Source organism: Bombina bombina, chromosome 7, assembly GCF_027579735.1.
Source record: "Bombina bombina isolate aBomBom1 chromosome 7, aBomBom1.pri, whole genome shotgun sequence".
NCBI lineage: Eukaryota > Metazoa > Chordata > Amphibia > Anura > Bombinatoridae > Bombina > Bombina bombina.
The window spans coordinates 291,554,288-291,570,569 of record NC_069505.1 but is presented as its reverse complement, the minus strand read 5'-3'; the positions used below and the strand labels follow the sequence as shown (position 1 = coordinate 291,570,569).

The following is a 16,282-nucleotide window of genomic DNA, read 5'->3' as shown; positions in this document are numbered from 1 at the left end:
ACCCACCCTCTCTCTGCTCCCCTCAAAGACCATCAACCCTTACTGTTCACCCACTCTCTCTCTGCACCCCTTATAGATCATCACCCCATATAGATCACCCACCCTCTCCTGCACCCCTCATAGATCATTCACCCTCTCCCTGCACCCCTCATAGATCATCACCCTTTACACATCACCCACCCTCTCTCTGCACCCCTCATTCATCATCACCCCCTCTCCTGCAACCCTCATAGATCATCATCCCTTACTGATCACCCACCTTCTCCCTGCACCCCTCAAAGATCGTCCCCCCTTACAGATAACCCACCCTCTCCCTGCACCCCTCATAGATCACCACCCATTACAGATCACCCACCCTCTCCTGCACCCCTCATAGATCATCACCCCTTACAGATCACCCACCCTCTCCTGCACCCCTCATAGATCATCACCCCATATAGATCACCCACCCTCTCCTGCACCCCTCATAGATCATCACCTCATATAGATCACCCACCCTCTCCTGCACCCCTCATAGATCATCACCCCTTACAGATCACTCACCCTCTCCTGCACCCCTCATAGATCATCCACCCTCTCCCTGCACCCCTCATAGATCATCACCCATTACAGATCACCCACCCTCTCCCTGCACCCCTCATAGATCGTCACTCCTTACACATCACCCACCCTCTCACTGCACCCCTCATAGATCATCACCCCATATAGATCACCCACCCTCTCCTGCACCCCTCATAGATCATCACCCCATATAGATCACCCACCCTCTCCTGCACCCCTCATAGATCATCACCCCTTACAGATCACTCACCCTCTCCTGCACCCCTCATAGATCATCCACCCTCTCCCTGCACCCCTCATAGATCATCACCCCTTACAGATCTTCCACCCTCTCTCTGCTCCCCTCAAAGACCATCAACCCTTACTGTTCACCCACTCTCTCTGCACCCCTTATAGATCATCACCCCATATAGATCACCCACCCTCTCCTGCACCCCTCATAGATCATCACCCCTTACAGATCACCAACCCTCTCTCCTAATATATTATAAGCCTAAGAAATTATAAATTCAGGTTTACCACATCTCTTTTCTCTTTAGATATTTACTACCTCTCCCCTTTGATCTGCATCATTTTCATTGTCCTAATCCCAATATGGGTGGCTGTGGCACAACAGAGTCCGTCTATTGCTGAGGTGCTGAAGTCTGGGTGGCAGCCTGTGATTGTGGCTATGACAATTAGCAGGTAACAGAGCATTTGCTGTATTTATTGCAGGAATTGTACCCATAGACTCCAGCTAAATTGAAATAAATTAGTGACACGGTCCGTGGTGTAAGCACTAGTGATATGTGAGACGCCATTGCTAAGGCAGTATGGTTGTTTCTTGGTCCCCCACAATGACACGGGTTTATCTGTGTAATATAATTTTTATTTTATTTTTTTAAACTTACAAGGAGCTGAATTTTATATTTAATATATGTAGATATGAACCTCAGAATCCATTTCTAATACTTAAACAACAAAATAAATTTTTAGCAGCTAATGCACCATGTAAATGACGTTTAGCTTTGTGCAGGCCGGGCCGTACTTACTGATACAGTTAATATTCTCTTTGTGTTTTGCAGTATTGGCGGTCTCATCCTAGACAAGACAGTCACAGACCCCAAGTTTGAAGGGATGGCAGTGTTTACGCCTGTAATCAATGGTGAGTGTGTTCTCCCTCAGCCCGCCATACTGTGCTGAGACCGTTACACATATTTATATCTTGTTTCACACAGTTTTGTGTCAGCATCTATAGATGCTATAAAGATACAGCACAGCTTTAGCGCTTGGTAACGTTTAACCCCTTGTTGGCATGTTGTCAGACATTGCTAAGCTCAGACGTGTTACCTGCACGTACCTTATACAGTAATATTAGTGTAACACTTTCATACAGTTGTGTCTATATCTAGAGGTGATATAAAGATACAGCACAGCTCTGGTGTTGGTAACGTTTAACCCCTTGTTGGCATGTTGTCAGACATTGCTAAGCTCAGGCGTGTTATCTGCACGTACCTTATACAGTAATATTAGTGTAACACTTTCAGTTGAAGATTCATAAGCACTGATGAATATTACAGGGTAATGTGAACCTCGGCCTAACACTCAGGTTTCCCTATATATGGTGTAAGTTCTCTTAGTGCTTGAACCACAATAAAACTGGATTGTTTTGTTAATATATTATTTATTGATCCATGATTAAGTAATAAAGATATTTTACACAAAACTGTGTTACAGCTGCAGCTAACACAGGGGTGGGCGTAAGAGGCTCCTAAGAACGTATAAGTTATATCACAATGTTTTGCCACAGGTGTTGCTGGAAACTTGGTTGCCATTCAGGCAAGTCGAATTTCCACGTTCCTTCACTTCTGGAGCATGCCTGGTGTGCTGCCGTACAAAATGAGGCAACCATGGCCCAACCTGTGCGCAACTTTCTTCTCTTCAGGTAAGAACTGCAGTGAGTGATGTGAGTATCGTTTCCTGTGTGCAACCAGCATTTACATAGTGTTAATGTTATTATAGAATGCTGATTAGAGCAAACGATCAGACTAGCGTAACCCATGCCAAGTTGTCACAGTTCTACAGAGGGGTTTCTCATATTAATATGAATGATTACACCCGGTTTTGCAAGCTGAGTAGGCGGGGCCACGTCATATTGGATGAACAGGATAAGGGCATGTTTGTAAACATGGACATTGCCAGTTATCAAGGGTTTTAGGACTTTGTTACTAAACCCTCTTAAACAGCTTTCTAATGTTGACTTGATGAATAAAGGTTACTGATCTTACCATTTTTATTCTGTTATTCTGGGATTGTTTTGTGTCTGCCTTCTTGTTAGTCTTGGTATTAGACTGTGTGCGTTAACTTAAAGGGATAGTCAAGTCAAATTAAACTTTCATGATTCAGATGGAGCAGCAATTTTAAGCAACTTTCTAATTTACTCCTGTTATCAATTTGTCTTCGTTCTCTTGGTATCTTTATTTAAAAAAGCTGGAATATAATTTTAGGAGCCAGCCCATTTTTGGTTCAGAATCTGGGTACAGCTTGTTGATTGGATGGTTGCATTTAGAATCAGCAAGCGCTACCCAGGTGTTGAACCAAAAATGGGCCGGCTCCTAAACTTACATTCCAGCTTTTTTAAATAAAGATACCAAGAGACAAAGAAAAATTGATAATAGGAGTAAATTAGAAGGTTGCTTATAATTGCCTGTTCTATCTAAATCATGAAACTTTAATTTTGACTAGACTATTACTTTAATTATATCCAGGATCTGTAAGGGTTAACGCTATATGGGGCAGTGGGAGTAACTCAGTGATAAGAGGGGCCCGTGCTGATGGGATGGTGACTGTCTGTGGTACTGCTCCAGGCTGCCTCTAGTGGCCAAAATATAGAACCTTGGCATCCCTGATGTTTCATAACTACATTTCCCATGATGCTTAACCAGAGTGCAGAATGCCTAAGCATCATGGGAAATGTAGTTCCAAAACATCTGGGGTGCTAAATTTATCTATCACTGCCTTAGACCTTTTGGGCTGTATAACATTCCGTCAGTTATGCAAATTTTTGCAAAAATAATCATTTTAAAGTTATTGCTGCTTCATGAATAAGTTCTAAAAGATGCAGACCTTGCAGTAATGTTCAGCAACACATCAGCACTGGCATTTGGCGAATTTGCGTGTGGATTATGCACTTGCATTTATGATGAATGGACAGTTATACACAATCAGCTAGATTACGAGTTTGGCGTTATGAGTGAAAAAGCAGTGTTATGCTTCATAACGCTGCTTTTTCCCTAACGCCGCTATTACAAGTCTTGTAGGTATAGGTGTACTGCACACCTTTTTGACCGTCGCGCAACGTCAGTAGCGCATTTTTAAAAAAGTTCTTTTTCAATGGGACTTCCATAGTGCCGGTATTACGAGTTTGCCTGGGAGGCCAAAAAGTGAGCGGTACACCCTATACTGACAAGATCCGTACCGCCATCTAAAGTGTCAGTTTTTTTTTCCCTGTTTTGTTTGCCATGTGCTGCTGGCAGCCATTTTACTCACCTCTCTTGCTGACTATGGTGCATTGTGGGGGATGCTGCTCATTTCCTGCACTTCCTTTTTTGGCCAGAGTGGTGTGCATCATCCGTGTGAGACAGGATGCAGTCTCAGAATTGTAATGTCATCACTTATTATTTAAAGGGCCTCTGTTCAGTATGCTTTGCCTTTGTGTTGTCTCAGACCTGTTTGTGAGAGTTCCTGTGTATTACCTGGCTGCCTGACGTCCTTCCTGATCCCTGGCTTGTTCCTGACTCTGCTGTTTTCCGTGTTCCTGATTCCGGCTCATCTGACTATTCGCTTTGGCTCCTGACTCGGCTCGTCTGACTACCAGCTCTGGTTTTGACTCCTGGCTTGTTATTTGACTTGTGGACTTTTTATTATTTTTTGCTATTAATAAAGGTGTGATTATTTTTGCACTTCTCGTTTCAGTCTGATTCCTGGCACCCTGACATTACGCAAAGGCCATGAATCCTGATCCACCTTTACCTGCCATCATTTCCAGGATGGATGTACAGGATCACCGCTTGGATCAATTTACACTAGCCCTGCAAACCCTGCTGACTCGCACTGCACATTTGGACCAAAGTGTCCCGCAAGTTATGTCTGCTCCTGTTTCCGCTGCTGCACATATGCCTACTAGGAGCATGTCTGGTTCTGCACCTCTACCTCAGCGATATGGAGGAGATCCTATTCAGTGCAGAGGGTTTTTGAACCAGGTGGGCATTTACTTTGAGATGTTACCTCAGGCGTTTCCCTCTGACAGAGCTAAGGTGGGATTTCTCATCTTGTTACTCTCTGACACAGCTCATACCTGGGCTACTCCCTTGTGGGAGACTAATAAACCTGTGATTTTAAATTACCCTGAATTTGTGGCCTCCTTTCGAAGGATATTTGATGTTCCGGCTCGCTCCTCCTCTGCTGCTAAACGACTCATGTCCATTCAGCAAGGTACAAGATCTGTTGCTCAGTATGCTATTGAGTTCCGTTGGAACAATGAAGCCCTTGTTGCCTCCGTCTTTCATGGGCTCTCTGATGCGATTAAAGACGAAGTTGCTGCCAGAGATTTACCAGAGGATCTCGAGGCATTGGTGTCTTTTTTGATCCTAATTGACATCAGACTCAGAGAGAGGCCCTCTTTCAAGGAGCGCTTGCGGAAGCCTCCTGTTCCATTGTCTCCTACGTGTTCGTTCCCACCCATGCCTCCCTCTCCTCCCATGCCTCCTGGTCCCGAGTCACCAGGTACTGCTGAGCCGATGAAGTTGGGATTCACGCGTCTCTCCGTGGCGGAGAGGGCCTTTAGGAGGAGGGAGGGGCTCTGCCTCTATTGTGGGTTACAGGGCCACCTTTTGAAGTCTTGTCCTACATGGCCGGGAAACGCTCACACCTAAGGTCCTTTCGGGGGCAGACCTTGGGTGGTTTATCCTCGTCCCCGGAACTGCTTAAGGAGAAACCTTTGGTCACGGTTGTCCTTTCCTGGGTGGACTCCTCCATAGTCACTCAGGCTCTTGTTGATTCCGGTGCTGCGGGCTATTTCATTGACAGTGCTTTTGTATCAAAGCACTCCATTCCTGTTTTGCCTCGGTCCATTCCGCTTGCAATTGAGACCATTGATGGCAGGCCCCTTCAGCCCGCACTCGTTACTCACGAAACTGCTCCGTTGTCCATGGCTGTTGGGGCTCTCCATTTCTTTCATGTAATTAGCAAGAGTCCATGAGCTAGTGACGTATGGGATATACATTACTACCAGGAGGGGCAAAGTTTCCCAAACCTCAAAATGCCTATAAATACACCCCTCACCACACCCACAATTCAGTTTTTACAAACTTTGCCTCCCATGGAGGTGGTGAAGTAAGTTTGTGCTAGATTCTACGTTGATATGCGCTTCGCAGCAGGCTGGAGCCCGGTTTTCCTCTCAGAGTGCAGTGAATGTCAGAGGGATGTGAAGAGAGTATTTCCTATTTGAATACAATGGTCTTCCTCTAGGGCAGAGCTTTCCAAACTTTTCATGTTGGTGACACACTTTTTAGACCTACATCATTTCGCGACACGGTAATTCAGTTGTACTAGCAAACAGGAGGTTAAACTAACTTGTTTTAAGAGATATGGACACATACATAAATGATATAATAACAAAATGTATTTACAAGTAACAGTAAGTATGTGCAAGAATTAAAAAAAAGTTTAATATCACTAATAGCTACTTACTATTTTAATGGGATGTATGAGGTTGATGGGATGAACAGTTTCGGAATATTTGGTGGAATATTAGATAAAGACACTCGCATTTCATCATCAAGCATTTTTAAGCTTCCACTTCCTATCCATATATCAAGAACAGGAGCAGCAATGCACTACTGGGAGCTAGTTGCAAAAAAATCCCACTGACTTCTGCTCAGCGTTTAAGCTGCCACCCTCAGAGCTCTGTGAGTCCGACTGACTACTGCCCGGGCTGCAAACACACTGCTGTCCCACTCACTGGCTACACGTGCAGTCACAAGCCAATGTGTCGCCAATGGTAATACTTTCAGTTCCCACTGAGCTGTGCCAATTGGTTAAGATGATCTGTGACCCACTAGGTATCAATCACGTGTCAACCATGTGATATCTGTGTAGCAGGCAGGTGGAAAGTCAGAAACCAAAAAACTATTTTAAAAAAAAAAATTAAATTTAAAAAAATTTGTGCTGAAGCAGGGACACACCTACACACTGCTGCCGACACACAAGTGTGTCCCGACACACAGTTTGGAAAGCACTGCTCTAGGGGATCTATTTTATAGGTTCTCTGTTATCGGTCGTAGAGATTCATCTCCTACCTCCCTTTTCAGATCGACGATATACTCTTATATAGCATTACCTCTACTGATTCTCGTTTCAGTACTGGTTTGGCTGTCTACTATAGAGTGTCTTAGGGTAAGTAAGTCTTATTTTATTATGACACTCTAAGCTATGGTTGGGCACTTTATATGTAAAGTTCTAAATATATGTGTTTAAACTTATATTTGCCATGATTCAGGATAATCAGTATTCATTATTTCAGACAGTCAGTTTCATTATTTGGGATAATGATTATGAAATATTTTTTTCTTACCTTAAAAGAATTTTTTCAATTGACTTTTTTTCCCTGTGGGCTGTTAGGCTCGCGGGGGCTGAAAATGCTTCAATTTATTGCGTCATTCTTGGCGCGGATTTTTTTGGCGCAAAAATTTTGTCATTTCCGGTGCCCTAATTGACGCTGGAAGTTTGTTCATGGTTCATCATTTTTTGACGTTCAGACGTTTTTTTGCGCCAAAATTGTGGGCGTCGTTTTTTTCGGCATCACAGGATGTGGCGTCATACTTGGCGTCAAAAAATATGGGCGTTGTACTTGGCGCCAATAATGTGGGCGTCATTCTTGGCGCCAAAAAATGTGGGTGTCATTCTTGTCTCCACCTTTTTTTCACATTATTTCAGTCTCATTTTTCATTGCTTCTGGTTGCTAGAGGCTTGTTCATTTGGCATTTTTTCCCATTCCTGAAACTGTCATTTAAGGAATTTGATAATTTTGCTTTATATGTTGTTTTTTTCTATTACATATTGCAAGATATCTCAACCTGACCCTGGATCAGAATCTACTTCTGGAAAGACGCTGCCTGATGCTGGTTCTACCAAAGTTAAGTGCATCTGTTGTAAACTTTTGGTAACTGTTCCTCCGGCTGTTGTTTGTGATAACTGTCATGATAAACTTTCTAATGCAGATTGTGTTTCCATTAGTAATAATCCATTACCTGTTGTTGTTCCTTCAACATCTAATGTTCAGGATGTCCCTGTTAATGTAAAATAATTTGTTTCTAAATCTATTAGGAAGGCTCTGTCTGTAATTCCTCCTTCCAGTAAGCGTAAAAGGTCTTTTAAAACTTCTCATATTTCAGATGAATTTTTAAGTGACCATCATCATTCTGACTTATCTGTTTCTGATGAGGATCTATCTGGTTCAGAAGATTCTGCCTCAGATATTGACACTGATAAATCTTCATATTTATTTAAGATGGAGTTTATTCATTCTTTACTTAAAGAAGTGTTAATTGCATTAGATATGGAGGAGTCTAGTCCTCTTGATACTAAATCTACTAAGCGTTTAAATTCGGTTTTCAAACCTCATGTAGTTATTCCTGAAGTTTTTCCAGTTCCTGATGCTATTTCAGAAGTAATTTCTAGGGAATTGAATAGTCTGGGTAATTCATTTACTCCTTCTCAAAGGTTTAAGAAATTGTACCCTGTGCCATCTGATAGATTAGAGTTTTGGGATAAAATCCCTAAAGTTGATGGGGCTATTTCTACTCTTGCTAAGCGTACTACTATTCCTACGGCGGATAGTACTTCCTTTAAGGATCCTTTAGATAGGAAGCTTGAATCCTTTCTAAGGAGAGCTTATTTATGTTCAGGTAATCTTCTTAGACCTGCTATTTCTTTGGCTGATGTTGCTGCAGCTTCAACTTTCTGGTTGGAGGCTTTAGCGCAACAAGTGTCAGACCATAATGCTTATAGCATTGTTAAACTTCTTCAACATGCTAATAACTTTATTTGTGATGCCATTTTTGATATCATTAGAATTGATGTCAGGCCCCAAGGCAGAACATAGAGTGATCTGAGATGTCATCGCAGAAAATGCAGCATGTCTGCAGAAAGAACAGGAACTGTTATCACTTTAACTTTTCAGTGCTGCTCCACATTAGTCTGTTCTTTATAAACAGAGCTGTTCTCTGGCTGCATTGTATATGTTTTCTTAACACAGTGCATCCAGAGCAAAGTGCTGTTTGAAGACAACAATCAAATATGCAGTAGTGCTGCAAAGCAGCAGTGCATTGATTGTTGTCTGGCTCTGAGATTTTTGCAAGCTCGTTCCCTAGCTTTTCACAGTCTGCAAAGCTGTTTTTCTCTGACTGTAAGATGTTCGTATGAGCAATGCACCTTTTTTATTACTACATTTCTATGTTCGTCTAAGAGAAAAGGAAACAAATTAATTCAAGAGACATTTTACAATTACTTTTTTTGTCTGCAGCTAATTTGCAATGCAGTTTTTAACTACTGCACTAGATTATACAACTTTAAATATTGCTTTATTCTCCAGTTAACCAACACATTGCAATTGATCTGGTGCTTTAGTGTAACTTACAAATTTACTATTTTATTTAATTTAAAAATGACCTGCAGAAAAATTTTCACTAAAAAGAAATCTCATCGCAGAAAGTGAAAAAAAGTTCTGTCTCTGGGATGTCAGGTATATGTCTTTAGCTATTTTAGCTAGAAGAGCTTTATGGCTTAAATCTTGGAATGCAGATATGACTTCTAAGTCAACTTTGCTTTCTCTTTCTTTCCAAGGTAATAAATTGTTTGGTTCACAGTTGGATTCTATAATTTCAACTGTTACTGGGGGGAAAGGAACCTTTTTGCCTCAGGACAAAAAATCTAAAGGTAAATACAGGGCTGCTAATCGTTTTCGTTCCTTTCGTCAGAATAAAGAACAGAAGCCTGACCCTTCCCCTAAAGGAACGGTTTCCATTTGGAAACCTTCTCCAGTCTGGAATAAATCCAAGCCTTTTAGAAAGTCAAAACCAGCTCCCAAATCCGCATTAAGGTGCGGCCCTCATTCCAGCACAGCTGGTAGGGGGCAGGTTACGAGTTTTCAAAGATATTTGGATCAATTCAATTCACAGTCTTTGGATTCAGAACATTGTTTCTCAAGGATACAGAATAGGTTTCAAGATAAGACCACCTGTGAGAAGATTTTTTCTCTCTCGCATTCCAGTAAACCCAGTGAAGGCTCAGGCATTTCTGAAATGTGTTTCAGATCTAGAGTTGGCTGGGGTAATTGTGCCAGTTCCAGTTCTGGAACGGGGTCTGGGGTTTTACTCACATCTATTCATTGTACCAAAGAAGGAGAATTCCTTAAGACCAGTTCTGGATCTAAAAATATTGAATCGTTATGTAAGAATACCAACATTCAAAATGGTGACTATAAGGACTATTCGGCCTTTTGTTCAGCAAGGGCATTATATGTCCACAATAGATTTACAGGATGCATATCTTTATATTCCAATTCATCCAGATCACTATCAGTTTCTGAGATTCTCTTTTTTAGACAAGCATTACCAGTTTGTTGCCCTTCCGTTTGGCCTAGCAACAGCTCCAAGGATCTTTTCAAAGGTTCTCGGTGCCCTTCTCTCTGTAATCAGAGAACAGGGTATTGCGGTATTTCCTTATTTGGACGATATCTTGGTACTTGCTCAGTCTTTACATTCTGCAGAATCTCATACGAATCAACTTGTGTTGTTTCTTCAAAAACATGGTTGGAGGATCAATTTACCAAGGAGTTCTTTGATTCCTCAGACAAAGGTAACCTTTTTGGGCTTTCAAATAGATTCAGTGTCCATGACTTTGTCTCTAACAGAAAAGAGACGTCTGAAGTTGGTTTCAGCTTGTTGAAACCTTCAGTCTCAATCATTCCCTTCGGTAGCTTTTTGCATGGAAATTCTAGGTCTCATGACTGCTGCATCGGACGCGATCCCCTTTGCTCGTTTTCACATGAGACCTCTTCAGCTTTGTATGCTGAACCAGTGGTGCAGGGATTATACAAAGATATCACAAATAATATCCTTAAATCCCAATGTTCGATCTTCTCTGACTTGGTGGTTGAATCACCATCGTCTAATTCAAGGGGCCTCTTTTGTTCGTCCAACCTGGACTGTAATCTTTCAGGTTGGGGAGCGGTATGGGGATCTCTGACAGCGCAGGGGGTTTGGGAATCTCAGGAGGCGAGATTACCTATCAATATTTTGGAACTCCGTGCGATTTTCAGAGCTCTCCAGTTCTGGCCTTTTCTGAAGAGAGAATCGTTTATTTGTTTTCAGACAGACAATGTCACAACCGTGGCGTATGTCAATCATCAAGGTGTGACTCACAGTCCTCAAGCTATGAAAGAAGTATCTTGGATACTTGTATGGGCGGAATCCAGCTCCTGATTAATTTCTGCGGTTCACATCCCAGGTGTAGACAATTGGGAAGCGGATTATCTTAGTCGGCAGACGTTACATCCGGGCGAATGGTCTCTTCACCCAGAGGTATTTCTTCAGATTGTTCAGATCTGGGGACTTCCAGAAATAGATCTGATGGCCTCTCATCTAATCAAGAAACTTCCCAGGTATCTGTCCAGATCCAGGGATCCTCAGGCGGAAGCAGTGGACGCGTTGTCGCTTCCTTGGAATTATCATCCTGCCTATATCTTTCCGCCTCTAGTTCTTCTTCCAAGAGTAATTTCCAAAATTCTAATGGAACGTTCGTTTGTTCTGCTGGTGGCTCCAGCATGGCCTCACAGGTTTTGGTATGCGGATCTCATTCGGATGGCCAGTTGCCAACCTTGGACACTTCCGTTAAGACCAGACCTATCTCAAGGCCCATTTTTCCATCAGGATCTCAAATCATTAAATTTGAAGGTATGGAAATTGAACGCTTGATTCTTAGTCATAGGGGTTTCTCTGACTCCGTAATTAATACTATGTTACAGGCTCGTAAATCTGTGTCTAGGAAGATTTATTATCTAGTCTGGAAGACTTACATTTCTTGGTGTTCTTCTCATAAATTCTCCTGGCATTCTTTTAGAATTCCTAGAATTTTACAGTTTCTTCAGGATGGTTTGGATAAAGGTTTATCTGCAAGTTCTTTGAAAGGACAAATCTCTGCTCTTTCTCTTCTTTTTCACAGAAAGATTGCTAATCTTCCTCATTGTTTTGTGCAGGCTTTGGTTCGTATCAAGCCTGTCATTAAGTCAATCTCTCCTCCTTGGAGTCTTAATTTGGTTCTGAGGGCTTTACAGGCTCCTCCGTTTTAACCTATGCATTCTCTGGATATTAAATTACTTTTTTGGAAAGTTTTGTTCCTTTTGGCCATCTCTTCTGCTAGAAGAGTTTCTGAGTTATCTGCTCTTTCTTGTGAATCTCCTTTTCTGATTTTTCATCAGGATAAGGCGGTGTTGCGGACTTCATTTCAATTTTTACCTAAGGTTGTGAATTCTAACAACATTAGTAGAGAAATTGTTGTCCCTTCATTGTGCCCTGATCCTAAGAATTCAAAGGAGAGATCTTTACATTCTTTGGATGTAGTAAGAGCTTTGAAATATTATGTTGAAGCTACTAAAGATTTTAGAAAGACTTCTAGTCTATTTGTTATCTTTTCTGGTTCCAGGAAAGGTCTTGGTTAAAATCTTTGATTCATCATGCTTATGTGGAGTCGGGTAAGTCCCCGCCTCAAAGGATTACGGCTCATTCTACTAGGTCAGTTTCTACTTCCTGGGCTTTTAGGAATGAATCTTCTGTTGATCAGATTTGCAAAGCAGCAACTTGGTCTTCTTTGCATACTTTTACTAAATTCTACTATTTTTATGTTTTCTCTTCTGAAGCAGTTTTTGGTAGAAAAGTACTTCAGGCAGCTGTTTCAGTTTGATTCTTCTGCTTATGATTTCAGTTTTTTTCATTATTTAGATTAAAACTTTTGATTTGGGTTGTGGATTATTTTTTCAGCGGAATTGGCTGTCTTTATTTTATCCCTCCCTCTCTAGTGACTCTTGCGTGGAAGATCCACATCTTGGGTATCTGCTATCCCATACGTCACTAGCTCATGTACTCTTGCTAATTACATGAAAGAAAACATAATTTATGTAAGAACTTACCTGATAAATTCATTTCTTTCATATTAGCAAGAGTCCATGAGACCCACCCTTTTTGTGGTGGTTATGATTTTTTTGTATAAAGCACAATTATTCCAATTCCTTATTTTTGATGCTTTCGCTCCTTTCTTATCACCCCACTTCTTGGCTATTCGTTAAACTGAATTGTGGGTGTGGTGAGGGGTGTATTTATAGGCATTTTGAGGTTTGGGAAACTTTGCCCCTCCTGGTAGGAATGTATATCCCATACGTCACTAGCTCATGGACTCTTGCTAATATGAAAGAAATGAATTTATCAGGTAAATTCTTACATAAATTATGTTTTTGAAACCCTCCAGTTCCAGGTGATAAACTCTTCACATTTTCAGGTTGTTCTGGGTTATCCCTGGCTCCAAAAGCACAATTCCAGTCTCGACTGGCGCAGGTCCGAAATTTTGTCGTAGTCTCCGCAATGTATTTCCACTTGTCTTCGGAAACCAGTTAAAGTCTTGTGCACTTCTTCGGTATCTCAATTGCCAGAGGAGTACCGAGAGTTCCTAGACATTTTTGACAATGTTGCCTCCTCACCGGTCTTACGGTTGTGCCATAGACCTGCAACCCGGAACCATTCCTCCTCGGGGCCGGGTGTACCCTCTGTCTGTTGCAGAGAATTCTGCTATGGAGGAGTATGTTGCCGATGCTCTGTCCTGGGGGATCATCTGAAAATTCTGCTCTCCTGCAGGGGCTGGCTTCTTCTTTGTGAAGAAAAAGGGTGGCAAGTTAAGACCATGCATCGATTATAGGGGTCTTAATCGTCTTACCATTAAGAATGCTTACCCTATTCCGCTCATTACGGAACTCTTTGACCACCTCAAGGGAGCTACGGTCTTTACTAAACTTGATTTGAGAGGAGCGTACAATCTCGTTAGGATTAAGGAGGGCCACGAATGGAAAACAGCATTTAACACCAGGAGCAGGCATTATGAGTAGTATCTTGTAATGCCCTTTTGCCTATGTAATGCTCCTGCTGTTTTTCAGGAATGTATTAATGATGTCCTACGAGATATGTTGCAACAGTGTGTTGTGGTGTACTTAGACGACATCCTCATACACTCACCCACGAGGCTCATTGTTCTGATGTTACACGGGTTCTTTTGTAAACTCGAGAAATGCGAGTTCCATCAGACTCAAGTAACCTTCCTAGGTTATGTTATCTCTGTTGCAGGGTTCTCCATGGATCCTGACAAGTTATCTGCAGTTCTGCAATGGCCTCGCCCAGTTGGTCTTCGGTCTATTCAACGTTTTTTGGGGTTCGCCAATTACTATAGAAAGTTTATTAAAAACTTTTCTTCCTTGGTCAAGCACACAGACATGATCCGTAAAGAGAATGATCCACTCCATTGGTCACCTACTGCCATTAAGGCCTTTGATAGTCTTAAGACTGCCTTTGCTGCCGCTCCAGTTCTGGCTCATCCTAAAGGTGTCCTGCCTTTCGTTCTTGATGTCGATGCTTCTGAGACTGGAGTAGGTGCCCCCTTGTCTCAACGTCCTACGCCTGACGGTTCCTTGCATCCATGTGGTTTCTTGTCTAAGAAATTGTCTCCAGCGGAGTGCAATTATGAAATTGGCGACAGGGAATTACTGGCTATAATTTTGGCACTCAAGGAATGGAAGCATCTTCTTGAGGGTACTAGCGGGCCAGTGCTCATTCTTACTGACCACAAGAATTTAACTGATCTATCTGAAGCAAAACGTTTGTTGCCCCGACAGGCCAGATGGGCGCTATTTTTGTCTCGGTTTAATTATGTGGTTTCCTACCTGCCAGGTAGTAAGAATGTTAGGGCTGATGCCCTCTCTCGACAATTTTCGCCTCTGTCCAAGGAGGAGTCTGTACCTACTCCTGTTATACCTCCTGACCATATTTTGGCTACCATACGTACTAATTTGACTTCTCCCTTGGGGGAGGAGATCCTGGCTGCACAAACCAATGCACCTCCTGAGAAACCTAGTGGTAAGTGTTTTGTTCCTGAGAATCTTCGAACTAAACTTTTGCACACTTACCACTATCCTAAAGCCGCAGGTCACCCAGGCAAGAACTAAATGATTTGGTCTGTCACTCGACAATTCTGGTGGCCAGGTCTTCGTTCTGATGTTTCTGCGTATGTTGCCTCCTGCTCAGTTTGTGCACAGAATAAGACGACTCGACATCTTCCTGTGGGTCTTCTTCCTATTGCTAATGGTGAGCGTCCTTGGACACATCTTTCCATGGACTTCATTGTCGAGCTCCCTGTTTCCAATGGCAATACTGTTATCCTTATGGTGGTTGACCGTTTTTCTAAAATGTCACATTGCATTCCCTTAATGAAGCTGCCTACCGCTCTGGAGCTTGCTTCAATTTTTGCCCGGGAGGTCTTCAGTTTACATGGGTTACCCAAGGAGATAGTGTCAAACCGGGGTAGCCAGTTTGTCTCCAGATTTTGGCGTTCCTTTTGTGCTCAAATGGGGATCCAGCTTTCCTTCTCCTCGGCATATCACCCTCAATCCAATGGGGCAGCAGAACGGTCTAATCAAGCTCTGGAACAGTTCCTCCGTTGCTATGTCTCTGATCACCACAATAATTGGTCTGAACTGTTACCTTGGGCAGAGTTTGCTCGTAATAGTGCTATTAATGCTTCCTCCAAGTTATCCCCGTTCATGGCGAATTATGGGTTTCAACAATCCTTGTTGCCTGATTCATTCATGTCTCAGGGTATTCCGGCTTTGGAGGAGCATCTCCGGCAACTCCGTTCCACGTGGGTGCAGATTCAGGATTGCCTTCATCGTTCTATGCAGCGCCAAAAGTTCCAGGCTGATCGTAGGCGTCTGCCCGTTCCTGTTATGTTGGTCCTTTTCGAATACTCCAATGGGTTAATCCTGTGGCCTACGCTCTTGACCTTCCTCCTGCTATGCGCATCTCCAATGTTTTTCATGTCTCCCTCTTGAAACCTTTGGTTTGTAATCAGTTTACCACTGTGTTGCCTCGTCCCTGTCCTATCTTTGTTAACAACCATGAGGAGTATGAGGTCAGCAGCATTATTGACTCTCGTATGTCCAGAGACCGTGTACAGTATTTTGTTCACTGGAGGGGCTACGGTCCGGAGGAGCGTTCTTGGGTTCCCTCCTCTGATGTTCATGCTCCTGCCCTCCTCCGTGCCTTCCATGCCCGTTTCCCCAATAAGCCTTTTGTCCTGCCGCGGGGGAGGGGTCGTTGAGGGGAGGGTACTGTCAGAGTTTTTTCCCTGTTTTGTTTGCCATGTTCTGCTGGCAGCCATTTTACTCACCTCTCTTGCTGACTATGGTGCGTTGTGTGGGATGCTGCTCATTTCCTGCACTTCCTTTTATGGCCAGACTGGTATGCATCATCCGTGTGAGACAGGATGCAGTCTCAGAATTGTGATGTCATCACTTATTATTTAAAGGGCCTCTGTTCAGTATGCTTTGTCTTTGCGTTGTCTGACCTGTTTGTGAGATTTCCTGTGT

At 42.7% G+C, this 16,282-nt stretch overlaps 1 protein-coding gene across 2 annotated transcripts in view; it reads left to right on the top strand.

The window, feature by feature from the left end:
* The window catches only part of LOC128666325 (solute carrier family 41 member 1), a 161,449-nt gene that overhangs the window by 119,447 nt on the left and 25,720 nt on the right, over positions 1 to 16,282 (top strand). For both annotated transcript variants that reach the window (XM_053720843.1, XM_053720844.1), the window contains exons 7-9: positions 1,101 to 1,245; positions 1,626 to 1,705; positions 2,351 to 2,485. In XM_053720843.1, the coding sequence (XP_053576818.1) occupies positions 1,101 to 1,245; positions 1,626 to 1,705; positions 2,351 to 2,485 (360 nt within the window). The remainder of the gene's footprint in view (positions 1 to 1,100; positions 1,246 to 1,625; positions 1,706 to 2,350; positions 2,486 to 16,282) is intronic.